Here is a 25,624-nt window from a genome sequence, read left to right on the forward strand (position 1 = left end):
CCAATACTTTATTTTACTTAAAAAATCTTTTCTTAAAGGGTCGTGAATGAAAACCATCATCTATAACTATTCTCTTCCTCTCCCTTTTGAACTACATATTGATATTCATCATTGTTTCCCGCTATACTTTCATTCCTACACATGAATTCAGAGATATTTATTTTTTTGGAGAACTCCTAACATTCAAAGACACGCGTTGAACAGGAAGGTAGATGAGGGACGCTTTGGAGTGTGCATGATGTATCCTCAGTGGCAACGTGACTTCAATTTGATTCTAGACTTCCAGCAATAAGCATGGGTTGCATTTGTTCCATTGGAAAACATGTCATTTTCGAATAAATTACTGCCATACGTGCGTGTCAAGTGTTTCAATATTTGATGATATCAGTGTCTAGAAAAATAAACGTGAACAATGAACACGTATCAGAAATCACCCGAAACAGCTGCTCGAATAATTTGTCATTCTGGAAGAAAAAAAAATTGGAGTGGTAAAGCTCCACTCACAACAATATTGAACTATAGTACCGGAAAGATGTTACTAGCTCCTAAATATAAAGAATCTTAAATAATAAGCTGAGTGTTTAAGAATTGCTCAAATATTAATTTACTTATTTTTTATATCATAAGAGTTTTAACTAACTCCACACAAATCTGAATGTTTAAATAAAAAAGTCTGATCTGTTGTGTTTTTTTTTCCCAAAGCAATAGAGTTTTAAAAATTTTCGAGCTCCAAAATTTCATACACTCTAAAAATAATTCCTTAAAAATCACATTAAAAAGTACCGGCACTCAGGGTACTAGCACTTTTTACCATGAAAAACATTTTTATAGTAAAATTTTGCTGAACAAAAATCTGACATGCAGCAATTTTCAGAATATAATTTACAGTACCACTGTAATTAAGTAAGTATTACTGTAAAAATTACGGTATGAAAGTCTGCGGTAAAAAGTATTGGCACCCTCGTAGCCGGTTCTTTTGATTCGCAGTTTTCAGGAATTTCTTTATAATGTATGTTGTATTTCTATAAAGTTATACTCCTTTCTGGTTGCTCTATAGTTTGTTCCATGTAAAAATGTAGGTAGTTTTGCTAAGAAACTACTAAATCGATTTCGAAGAAAAGGAAGCATTTTTTCGTTCCTATTGTTATTATTTATTTTAATGCGAATTAATATTTATTTATTTATTTTAAATTTTCTGACATAGATTTCTTTTGTATACACTTACGGTTTTACAAATTACACCTCCAGATGAAGGGAAGTGATTATGCCTAACCATGTGACTTAAATTAGATTTAATTGAATACCCACAAGCGACGTCATGCGTGTGTGTCGAACCTGATTGGCTGTCGAGCGATTTCCTTACTATGACGTCACCTGCTGTTATCCAATTATAAAAACACGTTGAACCATAATATTGTTCATATTTGCAGCAATCCTCATAGATTTCTAAATTAGAAAACTCTTTATGATATTTCATAATTATTTGACTGTTGGAGAATGAAGCTGATGTAATTAAGTCGCATGATTATATAATTAAAAAATTATCAAGGCGACATCGTCGGTTGTTAACTATTCAAAACCTTATAAAAAAAGTCTTAGAAAGCTGCAATTTTTAGTTAAAATAGCTTGATACAAATTTTAAAAAAAGTTATTAAATAACCCTATTTGAATGAAAACGGTACGAGTTGTAATTGGCAAAATATGTATTGAACTGCTTATAACATTTGCCGTTTCTGTGATAAATATGAAACGAGTTCGTTAATAAATTTAGCATTGTTGAAAAAAAGTATCTAAACCAGGAAAAATAATATAACAGATTAATAAAAAACTGAGTTTTATTCTTAGTCTAAGATCCAATGCTCAATATATTGGACAACATTTCCTACAATTAAGAAAAAACAGACAAATAATATTAAACAAAAACACTATGCGTTTGAGTTTAGTTTATTTGTTTAACTACTTACAGTTTTTTTTCTTTCTCTCAATAAAATTTTCATTTATTTTCTTTTACATTTTCTTTAGTTAATATGTTTCAGCGCTCAAAGAACTTATTTTCTTTTTAATTAATTATAAGTGAAGTTTTATCTATTTATTTATTTTTATTCGGGGAAAATTTTTAGAATTATTTTGTTCTTTCTATAAACTCGTTTTTAATAACAGCCGTTCTTTCTTTTTCAACGTCATTTAGGTCTTTCTTTGCATTTGTCAGTTTCTATCATAAATGCTTTTCACTCATATCAGCTACCGACATTTTTAAAAAATTACTCAAGAAAAATTCCTTTTAAATTCTTCTAAAGATGTACTTATGTGATTTTAGATGTAAAGATATTTTTCGAACTTTGTTGCGATAATTTAATCTCTAGCTTAAAAAAGTTTTCCTTTCCGCTTTTTTAGAACTTGTTTTCAAAAGGTTGCAGACAATAAATTAAAAACCAAATAATAATAATGATGATCAAAAATTTTAAAATAAGAAAAAAGGGAAAAAATGATTGCGCAGAATTTTTTTATTGGATGTTGTACTTAATTGATTAATGTCATACAGCTTGGTGAATTTAGTTTGGTTCGATTAAAAATAATGTCTAAGATAAATTTTTAGGATATTTCCATTTATTATTATTATTATTTTTGCTTTCTATAATTTAGGTAAACAATTGTGTCACATTTATTTCAGAAAAACTTGTTATTTTATTATTATTTTTTCTGCATTGGAACTCTTTTTGTTAAAAATTACTAAAAATCTTCAGTTACTTTTATATTAAAACAATTTTAAAGTTATTTATTTGATTCTTACAAATTGTTTATTGAAAAATTATTCGAAATTTTTATTTTTAATAAAATTTGATGTTTCGTCGTATATTGCATAAAAATTTATTAATTACAATAAAACGGTCATTTGAAAAATAAAAATTTACCTAAATTGTTGCTTCAATTAAAATTAATTATGTATGTCCTGCATAGATTTGGAAAAAAATATTTACTTTTACTCGTAAATTTTATCGAGTTCTATTTTATAGCTTATTTTTAGATGATAATTACTATTAAATGAAGACGACATTATTATCATTTTGTAGTTTTTCGGTGATGCTGTATTGTTAAATGATATATAATGCTGCTATGCTTCAAAATCAATATTGATTAAATAGGAATGTAAGGGAATTGAAAATTGTCCATTGTTTCGTAATTATGAAACGTATTTAAAGGACAACAAACTTTTTTTGGGGAAATTTAAGATTTTCGCGTGAAATTGACCCGCAGCTGCTCACATTGAATTTCCCAGGATTATCCGAACGACAAGAGCACTTTAACCCATGTTAGGGTTTTTTCTTCTTCCTCTGAAGACAAGTTGCCAAATTTTGAATTTTATTTTGGCAATTATTTAATTGACAAGTTGCCAGTGTTTTAGCTTTCAAATTTGAAACACGTTATTTACTGAACAATCCACGTAATGCATGCATATTTTGTATAGGTTTTATTTTTAAATACTTTTTAAGGACATAAATGAAGCAGCTTAGATTTACATATTTCAATGGATAACTTGTTTTCGTAAACTAGTTAACTTCTTTGGTAGTTGCGGTTATTTAAAACATTATATTTGTTCAGATTTTTTTAACGGCATTAAAATGCATTTCTTCGCATTTTTAATAAAAGTATATTAATTATTTTATTATACTTTTATTGCGTATTATCCCGTCGACTTTCTTCACCAACATCAAGTCAGAGTCGTTTTGGTATCGTTCAAATTTATTTTAGTATAGTAATTGATCATACAAATTTAACGAAATACAATTATAACTTACTACAAAAAACGAGATAATATTAAAATTTGAGCCATTTCCAAATTTATTTTCAATTTTGACGAAAATGATCGACGGAATAATACGCAAGTACGTAAAATAATAATAATCCCAGGCGGAATGGATTCCAAGTCGAGCATCCTCGGTTTAAGGTTTGACCATGCATTCAGTCACATAATCGATAAAAAGAATGTTATATACTGACAGAATAAAATATCACATAATCGATAGAAAAAGTGTTAATAATTTATTAAGTAATCCCGAATGTTCGAACATTGATTGTGTAAGAATAAGAACTTATGTTCAATTTCCGTCACGTTAAAAATAAATGCCGAGAAGTATATAAATGTTGTATGTTATCACGACGGTCTAAACAAAAAAGCAGAACTTAGCCTATCATTTATTATTACTTCGTATTGTTTTTTCGATATAGATAAAAAAGAACAACTTTTTTGGGCCATTTTACAAGTGTTACATTATACATAGGGAGTCGTTCGGTAACGTTTACAGGAATGAAAGTTGGCGTATGACGTCACAATTGGCAGAAGGTTACCCGAGGTCAACCAACTCAGGTGGCTGGCAGGCAAAGGCCATTGGCCACCTAATGGCGCCTGCTGAAACAGGGTCCACATTTGGCGTTATAGCGCCAAGAGATCACCATCAAGCCAGTGAAAACTGGAATACTTGCCCGATTGAAAGAAGTGAGTTTAAAAAAATGTCACAATAAAAAATTATAAAAAAATTGTTGTGATTTGTGTAAGAAAAGAAAATAGCGGAGTATTTTTATGAGGGAGTAACGATCTTAACGACCTCAGAGAATATATTTTTAATGGAACGGAAGTCACACCTACTCGTTGGGGAACATATTCCAATTTCCGCATGTTGCGGCGTTTCTTTTATTACTTATATTAATTCCTTATTTCCGTATTTATTTATTTTATTGAGACACTTACGTGCCCTTCATTATTTTACAAAAATAGACTGTTCGGAATTTCAAATTAGGAAAATTAAGATCCACTGGGACACGCCTTTTCAATTGCGCCTCCAAGCAATTTGAATCGATTCTATCATAGTTTTGGCGATTGGAAGTTTTGTTTCGGCAATTAAGGAGAAATAAAAATTGTTTGGTATGACTTTTAGTTAGGTAAGAAGCAGTTAAACTCACGATTGAAAGAATTAAAATGAGAATCTATAAAATAAAATAAAATAAATAAATAAAAAAAAAAAAATCTGTTTTTCTGACTAGCGTAAAGTGACCACATTTTTATTGAGACAAAGCGGGACAAATGGGATGAAATGAGAATTACAATTTAGTCAAACTTTCAACACGCACAATATATATATATATATATATATATATATATAAATACGAATAAATGTTTGCAATAATATTTTCAACATCAACTGGAAGAAAGTCAGATACTGTTTGAATAGTATAGGTATAGAATGTGCGCTGCACAACCTACTCCAATATTTTTTTGCTTCAAATGTTCGTTAAGTTTCGTAAAAACGTTATTGATGCCTCTTCTAGCTTTTCCACCAAAATTTACGTTAGTGTTATCCGCACAATAGGCAATAATTTTATTGTTCAAATTATTCTTTTTTAAAATAGTACTTATTAAATGAAAAATTATTTGTGAAGTTTCATCAGGCAATGAAATAAAATCTAATATTCCAATTTAAATTCCTGTTTCTGGATCAAAAAATCTAACACCTGTGGGAAATAATTTTAAATCTTTGTGGTTGGAAGCATCAGAATATATGGATATAAATGCGCATTTTTTTAATTCTTTCTGCAATTGTGAAAACGAATTTGATGAAAAAACATTACAAATAATTGCTTCGGTTTTTGTCCTTGCACATGCATATTTTTTGTCGTATAATGTTTTGATCACTTGCGACGTACAATCCACTGATCTGAAACTTTGATTGTGGTTTATTGTGTGGAAAGCAAATAGCCTTTCCGCTAATGCTACCTGTTTTTCCGTGTTGCCAAAGCTAGCACTGCGAAAAAACTGTTCCATTTTAGACGAGGAAGCGGCATTATTAAAAAATCTTTTGTGCCTCTTTGTCGCTAGATGTTTAGTAATATCGTTTTTTCCACCATGTGAGACCGAAAATTCAGCATTGCATTTATCACACCGTACCATATAGTCTATTTTGGTACTTTTAATAAATGGAAATTCTGTGCTTAGCTCTTCATTAAATTTGCATCCTCTTTTTTTACTCATCTTTTATTTTGTGGGTAAATACTAGAAATGAATAAAAAATTTACTACAAAGGCTAAAAAAGAGTATTAAATTTTACCTTATTGACCGTTACTTTGTGGCGACTATTGCTCAACCTTTGTCAATCAAATAATGAGTCAAACCGAACGTCAAATTGAAAATAACAAACCGCACTGTCTAACGGCAGTCCGCACTTATCTGGATTAAGCCGAGACGTAAAGGCAATGATCGCACACCACTGAGTAAATCTAACTCGGTACATTGCCTAATTTAGTTTATTCTGCTCGCATTTTATGTATTTTTTATTTCTTTATATTCACCATAATACTTAATAAATAATAGGTTATATATTTTTACAGTGCATTTAAAATAAGAAATGCAGATATTTTCTAAAAAGCGGGACATTTTTAAAAATAGGCGGGACGCGGGACAGTCCACCAAAAAGCGGGACTGTCCCGCCAAAATCGGGACGTGTGGTCACTTTAGACTAGCGCGTAATTTTGCGAGCCAGTGGACAAAATGCAATGCATTTTCAGTCGAATGTCCTAACGCATGTAATTTTCGTCTAATATAATTTTTTCATTTATTTATTCATTTGTATTAACCAAGTAATGTATAAAAAACTACACCGATCTCTTTTCAATCGAAATTTTGGTGTCGTATTTAAATTTTTTCATTTCGTGAAGTTTCTTTTTTTTTCCTTCAATATCCGTAGAAGTTAACTTAGTCCATACAAGTCAGTTGACTCATAACGCACAGTTTCTAAAGTTTTTTGTAAAATAAAAATACGTTAACTCATTATTTTCAATCGTCATAAAGTGAATAAGAAAGCTTTCACTTTACGCTGCATCGTTTTTTTTTTCTACAAATCTTCCTCCCAAACAAAAAGAAAAACCTTCTTTTCAGCTGTAACATTATACTGAGAAAAAAAAGTATGATCAAAACTACCAAAATATGGTAAAATTTACCAAGTTTCTGGCTCTATGGGAACACCAAAAAGCTTGGTAATTTTTACCAGCTTTGTAAATACAATGATATTTTCTGTTAAATAATAGTCATGAATAATTTTTAAAGCATTTAAATGTATGCACATTTCGATAATGTTTGCACTTTTATAATAGAAGCAAAATATTTGAACTAAATTTTATAATGGCCTTAGAATAACATAAGATTTGAAAAAGTTTCCAGTTGCATTGGTATGGAATAAGATTTATTAAGCACATTTCTGTGTAGAAAATTAAAATAAATAATTACGGAGTATTATCCATTGCATTAATTTTTTTGTATAAATGATAAAATAAGGGCAGTATGAATATTAAAACAATACCACGTCAAATCAAAATCTCAAATCCATTAAACAAAATTAGAAAATACTAAAATTGTCATATAATAGAGAAATGATGATAAAACATATTCAAAAATAAAAAAATTTCTGTTCAGAATATTGTTCAATTATTTTATAACCGGCCTTAAGCAGCCGATCTAATTCTGAGTTTAGGACTATTAATATTCAACCCCGTAGCCTTGTAATTTTGAGCCTAACTCAGAATACAAGGGAACTCCTGCATAAAGCAATGGGACTAATTAGCGTTTATGGAGGGCTTTTTGATTGAACTAACCCTCATTTGCGTTACATGGAGAGAAAAATAACGAAATCTTCCCGCGTTTAGTCCGACGATAAGGGGACTCTAACCCATGACCCGTCTAACACTGAGGATATTTTACGTCAGCACTGTTGTGTTAAATTGTTGGAAAAAAACTATTTATGATCAAAATTTGTCTGGTACCGTATTCGTACTATAGGAATTATCACTAACAAAGATTACAAATTATTAAAGTGTCAAGACAGTTTCGCATTATTGTGATACTCGAATTATGATAAAAATTATTAAATTTATATTATAATTTATATGTTGAAGATATTGATACTGACTGAATAATATGTCGATGATAAATAAACGTTTTAGGGATAACTATATTTATTTCTACTTTTTTTTCTCTCCTGGATAATATGTGAATCAATTTCTTCTCTGAATATTTTCCTAATTTCTCATCATATAGCGTGAACTGCATCGTTTAACACTCGATCATTATCATAACGCTTTTCTTTTTATAGGTCAATGCGCAAAAGAATAATAATAATATCAGATTTTTACGTTTTTTTGAACATTGTTATAGAGAAATAAAAGAACGTGTGAATCTCGGGAGCTTTTTTTTTTACTCTCACTCTTATATGAGTAAAACCAATAAAATGTTATTTCATGGTGAGATTTCTAAAGAATCACAGTTTATGCGTTTTTTAACATTTTTATGAGAAGAGATGTGAGTAATTTTTGTGGAATTGTCCATCTTTTAGGAGCAACATAACATTGGTCTTGGACTTATAAGATACTTAAATGTTGTGCAAACGCAACTCTTGGAATGAAGATATTGTTCTCAGGACCATTTGAAATGAAATTCTTGTCAAAATCATATCATATATTTTAGTTCATAGATTTTATTTTTTACACAGTTGCCTATAATCCACTTATTTAAAGAGAATTTCGAAGACATGAATCAATACTTCAACTAGCGGAAAATATCTCGTATGATTTACAAGTTTATTGTTTAAAATTTATATTTTACTATGGAAGTTTTAAATTTAGTGGTTGTTAATATATTTTTTTCATAATTACTAAAAGAAAAAAACAGGAATTTTTCTCGTGTGAACTTAAGTGAAGTAAGTCTAACGAGAGTGAAATTAAGCAACGATTTGATTTAATTTTTTATTAATTTCCTTCCTTTATTGAAACAAATAAGATAATTCGTCCAAACCTATTAAAGTCTGATCAGTGATTATTCATAATTTCTAATACACAATTAGAAAGATTGGTTCAACGTTGAACCATATTATCTGTGCCTTGTTGCACGTTGAAACATGGTTCAACTTCTGCTAAATAACGCGTTAAATTAAACAATGTTTCAGTTTAAGTTGAACCAATTTTATCGAGGAATCAAAATTAATAAGTACAGTAATATAGATAATATTAGCAACATATTACAGGTTGCAGCCAATTTGAACTACACATATATTGAACCATATATCTTTGATTGTATTCAGCACATATTGAACCATATATTTGAGCCCCATTTATAGAAACGGACCACACATATTGTAACGGACCACATATATTGTTAGCAAACAGTGTATAAATCTATCATAATTTTAAAATTTTCAATTTTTTTGGAATAATCAACTAATTAATATTTTATTCCATATCAGTGATTGTTAAATTTCTCTTTTTTAGTAAACTAATAAGAAAAATTACATTTTCAAAAGCAACTTTTAATAATTTTACTGTTCCGAATTTTTTTTAAACATTATTTACGTGTTTTGATTACAAAATAAAGACTAGAAAATTGAAAGTATGTTAGTGGATAGCTATAATATTACTTGATTTAAATAATCCGTATGAAATTTTTTTTATTAGTTATCTTAATGAAATTTTTCGATTTTTGTAATCTAAATATTTGAAGAAAAAAAATGATAAAAATTACCTTTTAACTCGATTAATTTTCCAAATAAATAAATAAAGAGCTATATTTTTTGTTGCAGCCACTGTTCTTGAATAGAGTAAACTGCATTAAGGTGACAAAAGTCATGGGATAGCAATATGCAAATATATTGCTGGCAGTAGTATCGCATACAAATTGTATACTCGCATATGAGAAGTACATTGGCAGAATTTTTCTTTGTGTTCAAGTCATTCCTCTGCGAAAGTTTCTGATGTAATTATGACAGCAAGAAGAAAGTTAACAGACTTTAAACGTGCAATAAATAATTGGAGCTAGACGCATGGGACATTCTATTTCGGAAATTGTGAGGGAATTCGATATTCCTAGATCTGCTGTGTCAAGAGTGTGCGGAGAATACCTAATTTCAGGCATAACTTCTCACCACGAACAACGTACTGGCCGACTGACGACGTACACATACAATTGTTAGTGTTAACAGACTAGTAACATTGCGTGAAATAACCGCAGGCATCAATGCGGGACGTGAATTGCACGTCTCCGCGTGGACAATGTGGCGAAATTCGGCTGTATAGGATCTGGCAGCAGAAGACCGACTCGGGTGCCTTTACTAATAGCACGATATCACGTCCAGCGTCGCTCCTGGGCTCGAGACCAAATTGGTTGGACCCTAGACGAATGGAAAACTGTAGCTTGGTCAGATCAGATGAGTCACGATCAGTTGGTCAGAGCTGATGGGAGAGTTCAAGTGTGGAGCAGACCCAAATTGTCAACAAAGCATTGTGCAATCTGGGTCTGGGGGAGGCTCAGTAAGGAGTCATTGATTGGAATGGTTATGTTCAGCTACTTGGAGACCACTACTCGGAGACAGCTATTCATGGACTGCTTGTATCCAAAAAATGGGGGAATTCTTTTTTATGAATGACCATCTCGACTGGTTTGAAGAACATTCAGGGCAATTCTAGATAATGATTTGACCACTTAGACATGGATTGAATCGAGCATTTATGGGATACAATTGAGAAATGGATTTTTATGACTTTTGTCACCTCAGTATATAACTTAGCATTGATATTTTTGAGCACAGTCAAAATAAAAAGTGAAGGAAAAAACACCCCATAGCTTATGTTTTAGCGCTAAGAATAACATTATATTATATTATATTTTAAGTCTAAAAATAATATTTTGCACCTAAGCATCTAGGTGTAAAAACTTATATATAGAAATGTTCTCGTTGTTTCAGTTTAATTGCTAAATTTTCGAGACTTATAAATTCACTAAATATGCCATTCACTTCCTTGAACAGATAACACGTAAATACATCACTCATCATGAGTCAGAATGTCCCATTAAACTTAACAGAATCATTTCGAACTGAAATATCTATTTCATTTGCAAAGGTTTCATTAATCACAGAAGAGGAGATGAAACGATTAGAAAATGAGCTGAGTAATTTATTCCAATATTAGACGAGTTTCTTTTTTATTTGCTAATAAATATTAAAAGCGGATATTAGTAATTTGAATATGTCAAGTAACTAAGTGAGTGCTGAATTTTGTCTCCGGAAATTACTGCAGCAGACAACCACAATGAGGCCGTCGAACCTTTTTGGTGGTTTTGAATTACACCTCAATTATTAGGGGTAAGATTCTACACCTTTAATTATAAATTAAAATCAGTGGTCGGAAGTAGTGCACTAAAAGTAGTGAAATTACTGTAATCGCTACTTTTTATTGTAGTTTGCAGTGTACTGTGCTACTTTTTTTTTAAGTAGTGTAGTGAGTAGTGCGATACAGAAAAACCAGTTGTAGAGATTCATGACAACTACTTTTTACGTTAGTTTAGTAAAGAAGCAGGGTACTAACACAACTAATTTTTTCGAAACTGATGACTTCGTGGGTCTGTCGGTGGATACAATTTAAAATGCCCCTGTGACTGTGAGTTAACGAGAATTGAGTATTTAGGGTCACATGTAACTAATATTCAAGCTAGCCATTACGAATAAATTGATAATTTATCCCTTAGATAAAACTTTCACATGCGGATGCACACTCGTAAGATAGTGTTGTTGTTTTAAAGGGAAGGAACATATTTTCGATGTACTTAATTTCGGGAAAATAAAAAAGCTTTAAGCACTTAACAAAATTGCTATTACTTGATAATTTTCTAACATTTCTCAAATTAAATAGTTGCTGTCGAGAAAGCAAGAGAAGTTGAAGGTTTCATGAACAATTTGAATTTTTTTTTTTATTTTTTTTTTTAGAATGCAAATTCTGGCTTATATAAACGGGAATAAATATCTCTTTATAATTCCTCATTTTTACTGTAAGCCAAATTTTTATTAAAAGCCATTTTAGACGTAGGTGTCAATTAATTTCTTCAGCTCATTTCGTTTCTTTAACACTAGAAAGACTGAAACTTAGTATATACCTATATTGCCCAAAAGCAGTCAAAATGACTGGATTGTAAAAGAGTAAATAATGAGCAAAAAAATTTATTTAATATTATTTTTTAATATTTTTTATGTTATTTACAGTTATATAACAAGTTATTAGTAAATATTAACAATAAAAAAATTATACGTTGTACAAAATTCTAAAAAATTGTGTCATTATATACATCATTGTTTTTCTAATTGAAATTAAAAGCAGTCAAAATGACTTTCTTGGGCAATCTAGTGTTAAAGTAGTGAAGTAGCTACTAATTTTGAAAGTAGATTGTAATCACTACATTTAAAAAAAAGTTGTTGTAGCTGTAGTTAACTACATTTGTAATAAAGTAGTTGTATTTATAGTGAACTACAAAAGTAATGATTCCTGACACCTTTGGTGCTTCATTGGTATTTTTTATTTATTTATTTATAAATTACCATTACTATGCATTTATGTGATTTTTTTTTAATGGAATTTTCTTACCTATTACCTTATAATAATTTTCACATTTGTATCATCTCTCATTTCAATTTTATCATCGGTTCATTTATAACATTTTTGTAAATTTTTCCACTTGCTCAAAGCTATTCAATTCCTCAAAGTTCGTATTCCGACTCCAAGTCCACAAATCTACGGAAGAAAAATTTAGAAGAAGTCATTCAGAAACAAGTTCAAATAAAAAGAAAAAGGTAACAAAACTATGCTATTGCATTGTAGAAATAAATAAATAAATAAGAGAAAAAGAAGAAGAAGAAAAAAAAGAAATTATACAGCCACACGTGGTAGGCATAAAATAAATGGATAAGGTGGATTGATAAACATATAATTCCCAGCAAAACCCTAAATCTGTTTCATTGTTTTCCTCTAAATGTATATGTGGCCTCTTTTTCTTATTCTGGGTATATTTGAGCTTATGACAATCTATCATTCTAGAAACTCAATTCAAGAGAGCTGTTTCATAAGTGTATGGAATTTCCAATATCGGAACAATATTTATTGAACGAGTTTTAGAACAAGGTACCGTCTGTTCTAGATGGAACCGATTCCCAATTTATTTATTCCCTCAGTTAGATGTTGATTATTATTGTTTCATGACAGCAATTAATGTTCGTAATATTTATAGCTTTTTTCTGTGGATTACATTTAAGGGAGAACTTTAAATAGGTGAATGGGTTCTTTATGTTCCAATTCCAAAAATGGATTCTTAATGTACTTAGATTTAATAACTTATACTTTTTATTTTTATATGTATGTTTCGCTTTTGAATGCTAAAAATATATTATTACCTTTTGTTATAATTTTTGCATCGGAAAGTGTGACATCTTTTACAGTTATTAACACTTAAATTATGGTTTTAGTCATAAATATTTTTTGATGTAATAATGTTCATTTTAAATTGTATTTGCTTATTGTTACTGCTTACTTAAACATCAATACTCACGTGAAAAAAAAAATCCCTCGCAAATTACTAAAATGTGATACTTTTAAAAGTTTAAAAAAAAAAAAAACTTAAGTAAGCAGAACTGTTGAGAAGTTTCGATTTGTTTAATTTTTCTGACAACGAAGGAGAGGATAAAAAGTCACCAAAAACATTCGTATCATGTGATTGGCTCCATAGTCCTTTTCTTATTTTAATTAATATTACTTTATTTACAACATTAATAATAATTATAATCTATAATTCAAGGAGCTCATTTCAAAAGAGCTGTTTCATAAGTGTATGGGATTCCCAATACCAGAACAATATTGAACGAGTTTTAAAACATGCTACCGTCTGTTCTAGATGGAATCGATTCATAATTTATTTACTCCCTTAGTTAGATATTGATTATTATTGTTTTATGGCAGCAATTAATGCTTGTAATATTACATTTATGGGTGAACTTTAATTAGGTGAATGAGTCTTTTATATTCCAATTTGAAAAATGTATTCTCTATATATATTTAGATTTAATAACTTGTTTTTTACTTTTAATCTATATATTCCATTTTGATTGTGAAATATATGTTATTGTCTTTAACAATAATTTTTGCATTGGAATGTATGATAGCTTTTACAGTTATTAACACCTAAAGTATAGATTTTGTAATAAATGTTTTTGATGTAATAAAGTGCAATTATTTACGTGCCCCTCTCAGGGGTCGTGAATTTGATTATAGATACTGACGAGGGGGATGGGCGTATAAGCAAAGCTTACGCAAAACATTTATTTTTCCTTTCTAAACTTAACCCTCGGAAATTGCAAAAAAATAATATTTTTTACCAAAAAAAAAAATCTTACGTAACCAATCTGACGTAAAAGTTTTTTCGCCGTGGAAAGTTTACGATTTGTTTATGACAAAGGGTATGCTGGCAAAGGGTAGAAATTACCGAATAACATTCTTACTTATTATTCAAAATCCTCTAGTCAGTTTTCCCATTTTGAATAATAGTTTTTTTCATTTACAATAACAATAATAATTTCAATCTATCATTCAAAAAACTCATTTCAAGAGATTGTTTTGTAAATGTTCGTAATTTCCACTTTCGGGAGGGATATCATTTATTGAGCAAGTCTTGAAACATGAGATGCCCCCCCCCCCCGGTCTAGATGGAATAGATTCTCAATTTATTTACTCCCACGATTATATATTGATTAGTAATACTTTATAGCTATAATTAATGCTCTTATTATTTATAGATTTTTTTTATAAGAATTATGTTTATAGGTGAACTTTCAGTAAGTGAAGGAGTTCTTTAAGTTCCAATTCGAAAGAATGAATTCTCTATATACTCACATCTGATGACTTTATTCTACTTTTTATATATATTTCTGTTTATGATTGTTAAAAATATATTACTATCTAATAATTTTTATATTAAAAATTATTACTATGTAATAATTTTTGCATCCGAATGTATGATATCCATTATGTTATCCTTATGTTGGAGTAACAAGATGCAATTTAAATACATATTACGTAAGCAAACGAAGAGTTGGGGGCTTTCTCATTGTTACTGACAATGGGAATGGATGTATGAGAAATGCTTACGTATATGTAAGAAGAAAAATTATCAGAAAAGGCCCCTCGTAAATCGAAAGAAAAAATAGTTTTAAAGAAGAAAAAAACTCTTACGCAAGCAGAAGTGATGGTGAGTAGATGATTTGTTGATTTTTGCTCACCAAAATACTATCAAAAATACTCTTACTTATAATTTGAAAGGCATTCCAGTTATTTTTTTTTTTCATTTTAAATTCTAAACAAAATTCAATCACAATAATAATAACAATTACAATTTGTTATTCAAGAAACCCCTTTCAAAAGAGTTTCCAGTATCGGGACAATACTTATTTTACGAGTTTAGAAACAAGGTGCCTTCTGCTGTAGATGGAATTGATTCTCAATAATAAGTGATAACACACAATATATGTTTGATAACTATAAACATAAAAAAAATTTTTTTTTTGTTTATCGATGTTTTTGTACCCTTTTTGATTATCATATGTTTTGTACCATTTCATAGGTACCATTTCATAGTAAAAGTAAGGTAAGTGTTTAGGTTTTTTGACTTGATAAAATATATTATTTTCAGTTTGAAAAAGTGATGTATTAGGAAAAGTATAGGTAAACTAAGCATTTAGCTTTAAAAAATTACAATATTTTTATTTTGAATTTTCCAACGTATCATTAAAACTAATTTCATGTAAGTTCTTTTCTAAAATACCTCTCTTTTGAGAAATATCCTTGGTACAGAAACAGCTAATTTAGGTTAATCTCTTTTTGAACATCAGCTTTTCTAAACATCATATTCAATGTCGTTGGCATGCAGCGATTTTATCATATAATTTACTATTAAATGAACCTACAACAATCAAGAGGTTCATTACCTGCATGCCTTGTTTATCTTCGTAATCTTCTTCTTTTCATTTTCAAACATTTAGCGAGTGTTTTCGAACAATTTCACTTAACAAAATTGTTTATTAGGAGACAAAGCATCCTCAAGATGACCTCGAAAATACATTTTCCCCTTTACTAATGAGTGGTTATACACTTTTAGAAACATGAAGATAAGAGGATACGGCTTACACCACCTTGTTTTCTTTTGTAAAAGGCCTGTCATGCTTCCCTTGACTCAACTTTCAATTATGCTATGTCTTAAGTGTTTTAGAGTGCTATAGCATATAGCCCTTGTTTCTTGATGGAAGGAATTTTCGCCAACAAGATGAGCTTATGGTAAAAATAAATATTTGAATGAATAAGTTACTTAATGTTCCAAGAAAAAAAAAAGCCATTTCTAAATGTTTAGTATTCTTGTCAACATACTGAACGTTTATAATTATTGTCTTGCTTTAGTTAGTTAGTTAAAAACATGCATATTACATTTTAATCGATTTATAAAATTTTGAGCTAAATAGAATACAAGTTTCTTTCCTTTTCTGTCTGTTATAAGTAGAGCATATCTCATTGGAATTTTATCCTTTATCGATATTTTGAACACTTAGTTAAAGTGCCCGAAACTCTACAGGAGCTTTGTGTGAAAGTTAAAATTGTTTCCCAAAAGGTGCAAATAAGTTTGTCACCAATCGAACTTTCATCCACTGTCTGACATAAACCATTTAACAGACACAAAACAAGGTGAAAAAATAGCAAAATTTTGAAAAGCTGCTTTAATGAAGTAGTATTGAAAGGAGAAATTTTTTTTTTTCAGGCCTGAAACGGAAAGAAACATACACGGAGAAAAAAAAATTCTGGTTAAACTACCGTACTGCATGTAAATAATATTTTTGATTTAAAAAAAAAAAAAAAAAACCCATGTCATTCTGGTATTAAAACCAAAATATGCGGCATTTAAACCATTCTTTTGGTAAGTTTTACGTTCTGGTACTTGTTCCACTAGAAATTCCAATTTTCGTACTTATAGTTCTTATTATTACACATTTAGTAAAATATACGAAACTGAAAAGTAAATTTGAACAATTAAATGGTTTTTATGCCATGCTATAAAGCATGATAATAAAATTACCATATTTAAAATCTTTTTTCACGTATTATAAAATCATTCCCATATTATAAACTCTTACGTCCCGCAGTGGACTGATTGTTAAGACACGGTTCCCAGCAGATCACCGAAGTCAAGCATCACTGGGCACGGTCAGTGTGCTGGTGGGTGACCACTTGGATCAGTCTGCGTAGGGACCGAGAGTGTGCGGTATTGGTCCTCGTTAAACTGTGCTACCGTCAAGTGCTCGACTTCGCGCGCAGGTCATCGGGCTACCGAAGCGGGGGAGCCATCTCCTCCGCAGAGGATCAAAATTGTGATGGCATGTCTTCGGATCATCCTCCGGGATGTTTCCCAGACCGTCGCCAATAGCCCATTGTGCAGCTCTAATGCGACGTAAATTAATAACAACAACAACAATTATAAACTCTTTATCTATGTTAATTATGCCAAAATCATTGCACAAGCACGTCGGTAAAAATTACCGTGCTTTCTGGTGTTCCCATAGAGCTAGAAAATTTTATAATAGTAAGAACATTTTATAATAAATTTTATTATATTCCAGTAGTTTTGACCATACTTTTTTTCTCAGTGTAGTACGCTCTACTTTTTCTCTTTCGAACAGAAGTCTTCATTTCTAATGTTTTCTAAAATTTTGTAAAAATAATACTTCCCCATTAAAAATTTGAAAGGAATGAAAAAGAATAAGACAATTTAAATCAAAAATTAAACTTACAAAATCCAAGATGTCGAAGGTATGGGTTCTTAGGTGTATCTATAAACTTTAATTAAATTTTTAATAATTTAACAAGAACCAGAAAAACTTAAAATAAATAAATAAACACATAAACAACCGTAATAATGCCCTGCGATATATTTTGCAAAAGTTGACGCTGTAATTTTAAATTCTTGCCTGCATTTAATTTCGGGAACAGTTTAACTTTATAAAATGAAATCGAAGATGCAGATTTCTGTGAAATTGAAATTCAATGATTGGATTTCAATCTTTTAGTTGTAATCAATTCTCAGAATTTTCAGAAATTCCAGATTGGTTAAAGTGAAAGTATCCAACACACGAGTTAATAACACTCTCACCTTGCTCGCATTCATGGTCAACTTCTCATAGAATGGAATCTATTTGAAGATAAAAAAAATCAAAAAAATCTTAATAGTACGTTGTTGCCAGTGTCTTAAAAAAAATAGTTTTATTTAAAGATTGCGGAAGCCATTTTACGTCACGTAATAGAACGAAAACGAAAACATGTCCCAAGGTCATTTTTTAGAGGACGGACTGAAATGTCCTGATGAAATCGTTTATACTCTTCCATCTTAATTCAGGGATTTTTATTTTTTCAAATCTGAAATTATGAAATACTTTTTTTAAAAAAAAACAAATGAATACCATCTGTGGTGGTATCTTTTGAAGCATAAAAAATATATTTATTTTTTTCATTGTTTGGATGCATCAATCTGTGCTGGACTTTTGATCGTGAAAGAGATCTGAAGCAGCACGTAATCGTGGATTGTGGCTATTAACGATATGCGTCGTATAACAATGGGAGGATTATGCCTGTTGATTTGCTGTAACGTAGTGGACGCAAGTCAGAATTTCAAAAACAATTTAAGGGTCATTTTTAGGAGGAGTTTGTGTCCGGCAACGGGGTCCGCAATGATTTTTTTTATCGTAAAAATAGACCCTTCACAAAATACTTTATAATAAAAATGGACCCTTTACGAAATAGTGTATCGTATAAACGGACCTTTCACAAAAGATTTTATCAAAATAACGAACCCTTCACGAAAAAGTTTATCGTAAAAACGGACCCTTCAAAATTCTTTCTTTTGGAAAAGGAAGTGTATGTCGTCTTTATTGATAATTTTAACCTAAAACTCACTTGGTCGATGTGGCTTTTGTGTTTTTTTTTCCTTCACAAAAAGAACCTTGTTTTCACACATTCACAAAATTATGAGTAGATTTTTTTGAATGTCATAGAAAATGTTGGTCACAAAAAGTTTGAGCAGACGGTGATTTTTCGCTATCAGGATCCTATTTTTCACACATTACAAAAGTTTGAATAATTTTTTTTTTCCACACAAATGATCCCTACACACAATTGATGTGGAATGATTCCTACATCTCGCAATCTAGATTTTTGATCACGTGAGAACTTAAATCTCATCTGGAGCTTTTATATGATGACATCACGAGTTTTAATCGTTCTCTCATTGCTACAAACAGAATTAATAACTGCGAGAAACTTATCAATCAATCAAAATTTAAGTTGTTTTTCGACACAAATAATGTAGCCCTCTTTTGCATTTCATAAAGGGTCTAAAAACAGGCCAATTATTAAATATTTTGGAGTAGAAACGAACCATTCATAAAATACTTTATGGTTAAAACGGACCATTCACAAATTATTTTAACATTAAACATAATCTTAAAATCAACATACAATCTGACCCTTCAAAATATTTTTCCATTTTAAAAATGAACCTGTCGCAAAGTTTTTCTTAAATTAAATTTTCAGTAAATTAGCATCGTATTATGGTTTAAGGTACCAATAAATATGGTTCAACGTTGGGCCGATTTTCTTTGGGAGTGTAGGAATGCTTTAGAAAATGTCCCTAAAATTTTAAGATGAGAGTTTAACCTCATTTCGGATTATGGTTATGGTTCAAGGTACCAATAATTTGGTTCAATGCTAAAACATTTTTTTCTGAGAGTGTATATGTACACTAGAGAAAATGTTCTCAAAATAAGATGGGAGTTGAAGCACATACACAAGAGAAAGAAACACACATTTGTTGTTTAAACGCTGTTATTAATAGAACACCACTTTACATTTAAATATTATATTTTTTTAAAGTATTTTTTTTTCACAATCATAAAATTTTAATATAATTGAAGAAATTCTGCTTTTTTCACCTTATCCTTCTTATATTAAAAAAAAACAATAATTAAATTTGGCATGCTAAATTATAAAAAGAAATACTATTGACTCGTAAAGGGTTCCTTTCTTTCCATCATTCATTCAGGAAGTACTCTCCTCATTAGCTTAAAAATTGACGAGCTTAAATATTTTATATTATTATCTGATGAGTTCAATTATGCTGGTGAATCCAATTGTTTCATAATTCTGTGCTAACTGCCGATTATCACGAAGGGTTACATCATAAAGCCTGTCTTAATTTTCTTCTAAAGGTCACTCACGCTTTTGTCGAACTGATAAAATAGAATATGCACTATGCATTGTAAAGGTAAGAATGTCGTATCAAGCAATTAAATGTTGAAAGATTAGAATTAATTTGATGTAAATTTAAATTGAGTTTTGCATAAATATTGTACATTAAATCCGATGTTATTACGCATTAAACTCGAATTTTTAAGAGAAACATTAAATTGAGGAAAAAAAAGCCTCACTTTTTACAAAGGTTATATTTTTTTTGTCTAACTATTAGTTTGTATTATGACTGGCATTTTAAAAATTTCGAGAATTTCCACTAAAAAACAGCATAATGCACAGAAACCTCGTATTTTTTACAAGGTGCTTATCTTTAAAAATGCTCTTTTGAACAACTTGAAAGTAAGATTTATCATTATATTGCCCCAAGGGCTCCAATTAATAAAGTTTTGGAAAATTCTTTCGCTAATTCGGAAAAAAAAATGCTTTACATTTATTATCGAATCTCTGTTTATTAACATATTAATTATATAATACAAAAATTGAAGCCTTTATTAAAAATATATTGTTAAATTATGTTTTATTTTCTTATAATTCTCTTTTGAAATGAAAGAAACTAATTAAGGTACAAAAAATATGCTTCATAAAAATTATAACAATAATTATAGTTTTATTCATGATTTAAATAAAAGGCTCTGCTTTTATCAATTTTCAGACTATTCACTTATAGTTCACAGACCTGAAAATTATGTAATTTTTTTTAGTAGTTCTTTATTCCCTTTAAGTTTTTTGTTGTTTGTTGGCAATACTTTAATAGAGCATAAATGTTGTTTAAACAATCAAATCAAATCTCAGCGATAGAACTTCGATAAATTTTCATTAGAATTTCCTTTTTGGTTTAATCTACTGGGATTTTTTTAATTAAAGTCACATTTTTATTAACTGCATTTTTCGCTTATTATATGTCAAACAAATTGGTTTGAGAAAGTATAATGACCCTGAAATTTCATTAAATTAATTTAATTACCAATTTGAATAAAAAATGGAAATTAAGTTTAAAATTTAATTAGTATAAGTTTTCTCTTGACATAAAGTTTTCACTTTTTACTGGACTCAGGTTGAATAATTTAATTTCAGCCTGAACTCTCTGATAATTCATTAGCTTAATACATTACCTTTTACCATTCGCAATGTTTGAGAATAAATGTTTTTCATTTTAATAAATGTACTTTTAAAAAAATGCCATTAGTATTCATTTTTAAACGCATGTTTACTTTTTCTTTTTATAAAAATTATTGCCATGTCTTTTATTTGAATGATTCATTTATTGATATTTTTCTATCATATTTTACGGGCAACTGTTCCTTGATTTATTTTAATTTATTTAGTTAAAAACTACGTTCGAGCAATGACATTTGCTAACTAGATAATCCCGTAAAAAGAGTTAAAAAAATGATAGACAACGAAAACGAAGAATAACATGTTTAAATAGAGAAAATTGTTGCAACTTTGAGAATTACTGCTTTATAAACAGACATTCGTTGCAGCCTCGTGATGGATTAGTAACTCGTAGAAAACCTTCGCAATCTGGAGACTGGAATCCGAAGACAACAGCAACAGTCTTGCGATTAGAAACTTAGTTGCCACTTTGAGAATACAAAGAAAGAAAAGAAAAACTGTTGCTAAATCAACATTAAATAACACTCCACAAAAAAAATGAAAAAGAAAGAGTATCATATTCAAAAAAATGCATCAGCGTTAAAACACAGAAAAAGCAATTATTTTGTTTGTAATGCGTACCTCAAGTTTAATAGAAAAATCACATTAACTAAAGTCAAAAGTTGTTGCCTCGCAATTCGAAACTTAGCAACTCTAATGATATCAGTTTCAACTTCGAGAATAACAAATCAAAAGAGTACTGTTGCAAAATCTGTATTAAATAGCACTCTAAAGAGAGACAGAAAAAACTTGTCGTGTCTGTGAAAATAGAGAATTTATGAAGTATCGAGAATAAAACGTATAAAAAACAATTATTTTGTTTCTAATGCAAACGTTAGGTTTAATAGGAAAATCACATTAAGGAGCACAGTTGCCTCGTGAATAGAAATTCTAATGAAAACCTTAGGAACTGTATGGGAATAACAAAAGACAACTGTCGTAAAATACATATTATATAACACTTTAAAGACAGAAAAAACTTAGCGCATCCAGGAAAATAGAGAATTTATGAAGTATCTGGGTTAAAACACAGAAAAAACAATTATTTTATATGTAAATGTAATACAAACCTCAGGTTTAACACAAAAATCACATCAACTAAAGGCAACAGTTGTTGCCTCAAAATGAGAAACTCTAATGAAAACAGTAGTAACTTCGAATATAACGAATCAAAAGACAAATGTAGCAAAATCCATATTAAAAAACTCTACTAAGGTTTAGAAAATTTAAAGTATCACTAAAAATTGAGAACTTACGAAGCATCGAGATTAAATCATTATAAAACTAAAAACGTTAATTAAAGACAACAATCGAACCCTCGCGATTGGAAGTTAATGAGAACGGATGAAAATGACACATTAAAAGACAATTGTTGTAAAATCTATATTAAAAAACCCTCTTAAGACAGAAAAAGCTGGTCTTCTCCATGCTAACAGAGAACTTAATATCTATATTAAAAAAGAGAAAAAGAAGAACTATTTTGTTTGACATACAAAGATAAGAAGATTAAAAAAAATTTTTTTTTGATGTAACTTTTAATTATTTGCTACAAGTATGATTTAGACGCCAGACAATTTTTAATGCATAAAAGAAGAAAATAAAGTGAACAAATGTATAAAACATTTATCTTTATTGAACATCTTTCTCTTCCTCACGCTTTTGAACACATTCCTTTCGATATTAATGCATTTATTCAGCACTATGTTTGAACAGAAACATTTGAAATCGATATGTGGAACAATGCCCACATCACGAACATGAAAATACAAGGCCTTATCGGCCAGCATTCTTTTTTGCTTCGGAACGCCCATAATTATTACGCGAACTAAAAAAGCGTGTAGTATTTTGAAATGCATAAAGCAAGTTAAATTCAAGTCTAAATTTAAAAATTTCACAGATATATTTAAATGTCCATTAGTATAGTTCGTTCACCAGGAGTTGGCACTTGGCTCCACCTCCTCGGACGCAGAGTTCATTTCAGTGCGGGGGAGTAAGAGGAAAAACATTTCCCCGTTTGAAATCGAAATAACCTCTAATGAGCGCAAAGCTTCCACACGGTTTTTTATAGGTAGTCCAATCAGACCACTATGAAGGGAAACCAGCTTGCAAAAAAGCCCTTCAATAGAAAATCTAGCAAAAAAAAAAAAGTAGTGGCAAATATATGTCTAAAAATTTGCTTAATTTTTGAATATGATTAGTTTGTCTTATTTACTTGTCTACGACTACAGATTCAATTCTCTCAAATATATATGAGAAATTCCTCTCAGTCACTTTTAAAATAGAATTTGGTTTCATGCGCCCAAACTGTTCACTTTTTAAATAGTCTGCGCAGACTACTTATAAGAAACCGCGTGGAGGCTTTCTGATGTAGAAGGTGAGGGCCAAACACAAACAGTGAATTCTGTTTCAGTCACTTACTTCGCTTTATCATCAGCTATTATACCTTTCGTTATTCTAGCTAATTTATATTTAAAAACTTTTCCCCAGCAAAATATCTCAAAAAGAACAAACTATTTAATAAAAAGAGAGAAATATCAACAAGTTTATGAAATAAAATGCACATGCTCAAAATATGCACATGAGGATTGAGAAATAAATATTTCTGTCATACGATCGCCAAATAGCAGCCTTGTTCACATCCTTCTTCCCCAAAATAGCGAAATAGTATCATCCGATACCACGTGATGTAGGCGGAGCCAAGTGCCAACTCCTGGTGAACGAACTATATAGCTCGTTCACCAGGAGTTGGCACTTGGCTCCGCCTTCATCGCGTGGTATGCGACGATACTATTTCGCTATTTTTGGTAGAATGTTGTGTGCAAACCTGAACAAGGCTGCTATTTGGCGATCGTATGACAAAAATATTTATTTCGCAAACTTTATCTGTATTTTTTTAACATTAAATATTTCATAAATTTGATGATATTTCGCTCCATTTCTTATGATATTTCTCTCTTTTGAGTGAATAGTTTGTCCTTTCTGAGACATTTTGCTGGGCAAGCAGTTGTTTTTGAATTTAAAATATATTTAATTTGCTAGAGAAACGAAAGGTGTAATAGCAGATGATAAAGCGATGTAAGTGACTGAAAAAGAAGCCACTGTTTGTGTTTGGCGAGCATTAAGGGTTGTCTCAATTTCAAGTTCGGAGATGTTTCTCTTATTACTCCCGGGCTGAAATGAATTCTGCATCAGAGGAGATGGAGCCAAGTGCCAACTCCTGGTGAACGAGCTATAGTTCTGCGTTAATTACAAAATATTGATGAAAAAGAAAACATTTCAATATATGGATGTGATTACTTTTCTTAAAACGATAATATTTTATCATTATGGGTTTTAAGAGAGGTAGACCTGAAAATTTAAATTGTCAGTTAGTAGCCAGAGGCCGGTAGACTCTAATAACTAAGTAGCCACTTTTTCCTCAAACCTAATGAGTCGGTGATCGATATCGATAGGCCTTTTTGTTTAATAGCCACTTTTCGCAATTTTTGTTGTTGCTTGGATTAAATTATATTTTTGATAAAAATTATTATTAGAAATTTTCTACGGCTATAAAAAGTTAATAATTCAGCATTAAAAATGATATAAATATGTGAAAAAATTTAGTTATACATACTAACTTTAAAGAAATTTTGCTTAAGAGTACTTCGAAAGGCAAAATAAATTTCAAGTATGCATAACTTTGAAATATGTGAATTTGTTTAAGTACTCTTCTTCGAGCTAAACCTTCCCATTACAAATTGACGGAATCTGAAGAATCAAAACTTTAAATTGGAACATTTGTTGCAGTGTTTGATTTGTTGCAGTGATTCAACAATTGTTGCAGTGTTTGAAGCGTCTATAGACCATATGCTATCGTTCTCGGAGCTTGTTGGAGGGTCAAGAGCTTCTCATCAATAAAACGGATCTCTCCCAGCGTGAACTTGCTGTCCATTGCGAAAATGTCAATAAACGTTTGCTCTATGCTCTGGATCGCTGTTAGTGCTTTAACATTTTTAGGTAATTTCCACACATTTATAGTTGCAGTAAAAATAGAAACACTTTAGAAAGCATTTGAGTTTAAATTTTTGAACTCTAAGTGAAAGTTGAACCACTCAACATTCCCCCCCCCCTTTTTTTTTTGTCTACTTGAAAGTAAGATGATCTATTGCGCTTTCCGGGATTTGAATTTTTCCCTGTAAGTTTTTGTTATGGTTTTTAAAGTGATTTAAAGAATCAGCCGCAATTTTTTAGCAAGTTAATTGTGTCCATAGGATATTGGCATAAGTCCGAAATT

General features: G+C 30.1%; 1 protein-coding gene across 1 annotated transcript in view; it reads left to right on the forward strand.

Moving 5' to 3' along the window:
* Positions 1 to 4,320: 4,320 nt before the first annotated feature.
* Positions 4,321 to 25,624, forward strand: part of LOC147813957 (uncharacterized) — a 67,082-nt gene continuing 45,778 nt past the window's right edge. Inside the window, exon 1 of the mRNA XM_087160173.1 lies at positions 4,321 to 4,495. Coding sequence (XP_087016299.1) covers positions 4,321 to 4,495 — 175 coding nt within the window. The remainder of the gene's footprint in view (positions 4,496 to 25,624) is intronic.

The sequence above is a fragment of the Parasteatoda tepidariorum genome, chromosome 3, assembly GCF_982258835.1.
Source record: "Parasteatoda tepidariorum strain Cologne lab strain chromosome 3, Ptep-v5.0, whole genome shotgun sequence".
NCBI lineage: Eukaryota > Metazoa > Arthropoda > Arachnida > Araneae > Theridiidae > Parasteatoda > Parasteatoda tepidariorum.